The sequence below is a fragment of the Melanaphis sacchari genome, unplaced genomic scaffold (genome assembly GCF_002803265.2).
Source record: "Melanaphis sacchari strain LSU unplaced genomic scaffold, SCAv2.0 Contig103_pilon_pilon, whole genome shotgun sequence".
Classification (NCBI taxonomy): Eukaryota; Metazoa; Arthropoda; class Insecta; order Hemiptera; family Aphididae; genus Melanaphis; species Melanaphis sacchari.
In genome coordinates this window covers 87423-93648 of record NW_020270383.1, presented here as the reverse complement: position 1 = coordinate 93648, position 6226 = coordinate 87423, and the positions used below count along the sequence as shown (strand labels likewise).

Sequence of the window (6226 nt, the reverse complement as noted above, 5' to 3'; positions counted from 1 at the left end):
CGTCTTCAGGCCGCCGAGGGCGAGGTTTCTGAATCGGCTATTTCATACTTCTGTCGACAATTGGCAGTTTTATCGTCCGTTATACGGTCTCGCGCTATCATTGCCGTCGCCGCCGTAGTCGTACGCGCCTCTTAACATCGCACGAACAATACGCGATCTATTACATTTATATATAATAATAATAATAATAATAATAATAATAATAACCACCATATATTATACGATTTAATGCGTAATAGAATAACGCGTCGACCACGGTGCCGGCGAGCGTTCGTTATTTAATGCGTTCCATTCGCGCGTTTACCGCGGGGAGGTGCGCGTACCTATGTGTCGCGCGAGCGTAACCGTAGCTAATAATCGTAATAACCGTATAAAATACATAATATACTTACCGGGCGAAGAGAATATTATCGCGGCACGGTTACTATTTCTGTATATTTTTATACCCATATACCTATGTGTACGTTATAATAATATAACGCGCGTATCATTTATTCCACCGCGGGACGAGACTCGCCGGACATAATAATATATTATATCATATAATATTATCGTATAATAGTGCGCGCCCGCCCTCGTCGTTTGGCAGCACAATGGCCCGGACGGCCTGTACATGGGTGCAGGTACCGCCGCATTGACCGTTTCGCGTGATTTAATATATTATTATTATTATTATTATTATGTAGATCGAACGAGGAATACTACGCCGCCATCGCGCTCGGATCCAGCGATCATTATTAGTTTGAATGCGTATTGCGTACACGATATACATAGCTATTATTATACTATTATTACGTATATAATATATATCCGCCCGATCATGTGCGGACGACGACGACGACGATAACATCGTCCTCCTCGGACTCGTCCAGATACTGAAACCGTCCGAGGTTTACGCGTCGAGTCATCTCACAGCACGTTTCGGTAGAAAAAGAGATATTTTCGTTTTATTTTGGTGATTGAAAGCAATACGCGATATATTCTGGGGCACATTGGCGCGTGAGGGTATCGAGAACTTTGCCGATGGTCCGGTCTTCGTGTAAATCATATTATTAATGTTTTTATGACGATAATAAACTTTACGTAATATAGTTTTTTGTTCTCGAAACAACAACAACAAAAAAAAAAAAAACTTTGAAAGGGAAAGCAGTTATTATACAGGTGTCGGTTGTTTTAAATGTAAACTCTTTGAAATAAACACAATAGTTATATCATATCACGGCTCATTCCTTCTCAGTGATCACTCGAATTAGTCGAATTATTGCGATCACGCGGAACCTGTTGACTAAATAAATAACAATTTGTCAAATGCGAGGCTTAAAAACGACAACGACATAGATGTAGGTACGCGTGTGCAGTTCGCGAGGCGCTGAGACGTGAGCACGTTTTCATTTTTCATCGCGAAAGCGTTTCGACTGTAATGTCTAATAACGAACTCGCCCAAATTAGACGACCGTCCCACCCGCATAATATTACGGTAACAATAATAATAATAATAACGATCGCTGCGCGGAGGCGCGTCGGATCGCCTGTTCTCGCGGTGGTCGGCGAGACGGGACTTTTACTCGCACCGCGAACGATGTGTGCCAGTTATAAATTATAGCTTTATAATGTTATATACTCAAACCGTATGCGTAATGACTCGGAGTCGACCGGAAATGGGTGCCGGCAAATTTTTGGCATACCTACCGCGGCCAAATAAGACCACATACAATATCATGTACATGCTGTACAGTGTACAACCTATTATACGTATATATACGCTTAACGACTCATTGCCTCGAGTGTGCGCGTTAGCATTATTATAGCTATATCGGTATTAAATAGGTCCTAAGCTGCGGGCCTTTCACTTTCCACCGTTTGACTCCGGCGCGTTGATCGATCGTTTCTTTTGAATAATCGGTATTTTTTAGCCACTTCGGTACGTCGGCACGTTCTCGCCGGCGACCGACGGTAGAACGGGCGGACGTCAAGAGCTCCGACAAATTTACACGCCATAATAATCGAAATATTATTATAATATTATATTATAGAGTGTTGCATAGTGTTTAGAATAGTATATCTATATCATTTTATGTCATGATTTATGTTTCGTTCGCGCGATGGTCAATCTCTCGAGAAGCTCGTCATAATATATGTACGATGACGCGTTTGCACGGTTAATCAGCGTCCACAAATATTTGTACGTTCTTTCCGGTTCGTGTCGTGTGCAAAATACCCGCGTGTCGTTGCAGATTTCGCAACGACCCGCGGGCACTGGCGATGACGACGTTGACCTCCGATTTATTTAGGGTATATTATTAAATTATTAATCATGGGTAGGTATCTCGTACTTAGAAAAAAAAATAATAATAACGTATGATATTATATCATGATTAGCTAAACATAAATAAGTACAATTCATACGATATAGTTTAAATTTTTGTAAAAAATACATGAGATAAAAAAAAATAGATAGAAATAAGAAAAGCGATAAATAAAATAATTCCATAAGTCTAAAGTTTAGACTCTTAACGGTAAGCTTTAAAATAAAAACCCCATACAAAATGCAAAATTATCTAATTAAAATATTTAATGTTACTTTAAATTTTAATCATACTATTTAGTAAACTATGGTATATATATCATCATCTAAAATCGTTCATCGTATTCAATTGATGTATTATATATTATCGTCTGTATTATTCCTCTTCTCATTAAGTTCACTTACCACGTAGGTACACATAATACCATTTCGAGACCTCAAACTCATACCAAAATAACCGCAGCTAATTTATCTCGTCTTAAGTGTTATTTTCAAAATTCCAATAAATTGTATCTAACTACAGAGAAACCTCTATTAATAAAAACCTCTCAATAGTTGGACCCTTCCCAATAGTGGACACTTTTAAATTCATCGGCAAAAATGAATGTACATATATGAGTTATAACCTCTTAATACTTAATATTGGACGTGAACACTAAAAATTATGGGTACCAAAATTAAAAATTATCTCTCATTAATGGACACAATACATGTACATATCGAAAATGTTTAAATTATAAAAATACTATACTAATCTTTTATACATTTCTTTCATATTTTATTTTATCTTAAAGGTTTTCCTATTCGAAAAATGACAAATGGTTTGCAGGTTATGTGTTCGGTCATCAGTTGTGAGCTACACATTGTGTGAATATGTACCTACGTTAAAATTTTTATAAATATTAATTATATACCCACTTTTTACTATACATACAATATACATATTATTTTTTAATAAATAATAAATAATAAATATTTACATATTTCCATATGTACCAATTTATAATGTATATATGTTAACAAATTCTCTATAGCGTCTCCCTATAATTTATAAAGATTATTTAGTAATTTCTCGCAAATGTCCACTACATAAAGGTTTTTTCAGCAGTGGACAACTCCCTAAAAACCATTTCTGTCAATATTTTAAAATTTAAATTTAGGGAAAGGGGCGCTAGGATTGGGAAAGTGTACACATCTTTGAGTTGTATGTTATGAGAGTTTAAAAGTTTAAAATATCTACCTATTTTACAAATAAATTACGATCTAATCTAATCTTGTCTTAACGAAATCGTACTGCTCGTGAAATTAATAAACAGCAGGATCAATTAGAATATTTTGAAAAATGTGTTAATATTTCGTTCTGTGACTATATTATAATTCGTTCTGACCGCACCCGTTAAAATAATAGTTCTATAATATTATACTACAACTGTATGTTTCCAGTGTGTTTATGTACGTATACAACATTTTTTTTTTTTTTTTTGAACCTAACGCGTCCTATATGACCGTTATAAAGAACTGTAAATTATTTTAATTTGCTTTGGATAATTGGTAATGGACACTATATTATATTATACACGTTCACGTGCCACGGCAGAACATACTATGCGTATAGCATATTATCATAACACATCAAAACACTTAGTTCGTCATAATCGTTGGGACTGGTCGTCAAATCGTTGAATTGTAATGATTTGATTAAAAAAAAAGAGACCACGCACCCGTTCATTAATAATAATATAGATGTTTCCGTGGTGTTGTATAACGTCTGTTATGATATTATAGCGTTGCACCGAGCACCTATAGGTACATTATTTTAATCACTAATTTTCATATTCCCAGTCGTGTCGACCGATTATGTAAATATTATGTACTGCATAATATCGTCGGTGAAACTGCAATACCTCGTAAGTCCAAAAAAGTCGAAAATAAGATATATACATCAAAATATTCGGAAAAAAATACTCTATACGATTGTTGTGTAAATATCTCGTATATCAAATTTCCAAAGAGGTTATAAATGTCAAACAATATATCGTATGTCATCTATCAAAATTATTGATACTAATATCTCGTATCTCCGTGTCATAATACATCGTATATCAGTTTTTAAAATTTTTGATACTAACATATCGTATCTCATAACAACATGTTATCATAATTAAATTTGTTAATTAATTATTAAGCTTATAACTTTATTAAGCTACTTAGAATTAGTAATATTATTTTGTTTTATTGTGCGTCAACATGAATGCGGACGAGATCGACGATCTGTTAGATCAATTTGAAGATGATGGTAATTTTTCTATTTTTAATTAACAATCATAATAATATTACTTTGTTAAACCTGCTCATCATGATTTATGTCTATTTTTTTAATTTTTAGAAGACTTTAATGAAAGTATGGAGTATAACCCCAACCAGAGCATACAATCAATGGAATTTCAGAATGAAATGGAAATGAATGACTTTAATGAAGGTATGGAGTTTAACCCTGACCAGAGCATACAATTACTGGATGTGCAAAATGAAATGGAAACGAATGGCCCTAATGAAACCATGGAGCTTAACCCTGACGAGAGCATAGTACAATTACTTGAGGTGCAAACTGAAAAGTATACAAACGAAAGGATACGAGCAAAAAAAAGTATACCTGAAAACTGGAAAAGGAACTCTAACCAGTCATTGCGTATGAAAGGTAAATGTTATTTGGGTTATTGACGAACTTTCAGAAAGGCACTTTCAGAAGAACTAATTGTCTTCACCATGGACTTACAAGCTGTAAAGGTATGTCCATTCTTAAAAGCTAGTGCTCTGTATTACAAATGTAAGCTCTGTGTACACAATTTTACAGTGTACAATCTTGGTACCCATGAGTGTATGTGTTATTGGTGGGACGAAACTCAGTGTAACTTAACTGCTTCTGCCTTTACGAGTTGTATTATTGACCAATTATCTATGTGTTACAACAAGAATCAAAATAAGAATATAATATTATGGAGTGATGGGTGCTGTTACCAGAACAAGAATACAGTTTTGTCTAACGCGTTACTCGAGTTTTCTGTTACACATAAAATAATCATAGAACAAAAATATCTGACCAAAGGTCACACTCAAATGGAGTGTGACTCTGTACACTCATTAATTGAAAGGAAATTAAAAAATACAGATATTCATCTACCATCTGACTACATAAAAATAACCAAAACTGCAAGATCAAAACCATTTCCATATGAAGTAAAAGATTGTGATATCTCTTTTTTTTTAAATTATCAGAAGAATGTTAATAGATATGATAATATAAGGCCAGGAAAAGCTGCTGGAGATGCAACAGTTACCCAAATTAAAGCTCTCCGTTACAACTGTAATGGCACTATAGATTATAAGCTGAACTTTGATGATGAATATTATAGTGATCTCGCCATTGCTCAAAAGAAGAGAAAGACAGTAGAAATTCATTCTCCTATTATTTATGAACAATTCCATGAGTCTCAATTAAAAGTTCCTAAATCAAAATGGCAAGATCTACAGCAACTTAAGGCAGTGCTACCAAAGGATTGTCATCCGTTCTATGACCAAATAAAATCTTTATAATTTAATTATCTTAATAAAATGTAAATATTATTAATATTCATTTTATGTTAGTAGATACAACTCTTTTAATTTTAACTGCTCATGCCAGAATTGTATGTTTTTGTTTTATACTATAATGTTAATGTTATTCTTTTTTTACTGCAATTACCAATGAGTAGTTCAAGACTGAACTTCTAATAAGAGGTACACAATTTGTTTTAATGTTAATTTGTAAATGAAAATTATGCTTTTTTTCTAAAATTACCAGTGAAAATGTTCAAGACTGAACCAGTATACATAAGTACATAAATTGTTTTTATTTTAACTGTTCATGCCAGAACTGTAAGT

At 33.9% G+C, this 6226-nt stretch overlaps 1 protein-coding gene across 1 annotated transcript; it reads left to right on the top strand.

Annotated features, from left to right (window-relative positions):
* The first annotated feature begins 4183 nt into the window (after window positions 1-4183).
* LOC112602379 lies at window positions 4184-5945 on the top strand. The gene is made up of 3 exons (XM_025350425.1): window positions 4184-4601; window positions 4692-4837; window positions 5423-5945. The coding sequence occupies exons 1-3, from the start codon at window positions 4553-4555 to the stop codon at window positions 5897-5899; spliced, it is 672 nt and encodes a 223-aa protein (XP_025206210.1). The 5' UTR covers window positions 4184-4552; the 3' UTR covers window positions 5900-5945.
* Window positions 5946-6226: the final 281 nt, after the last annotated feature.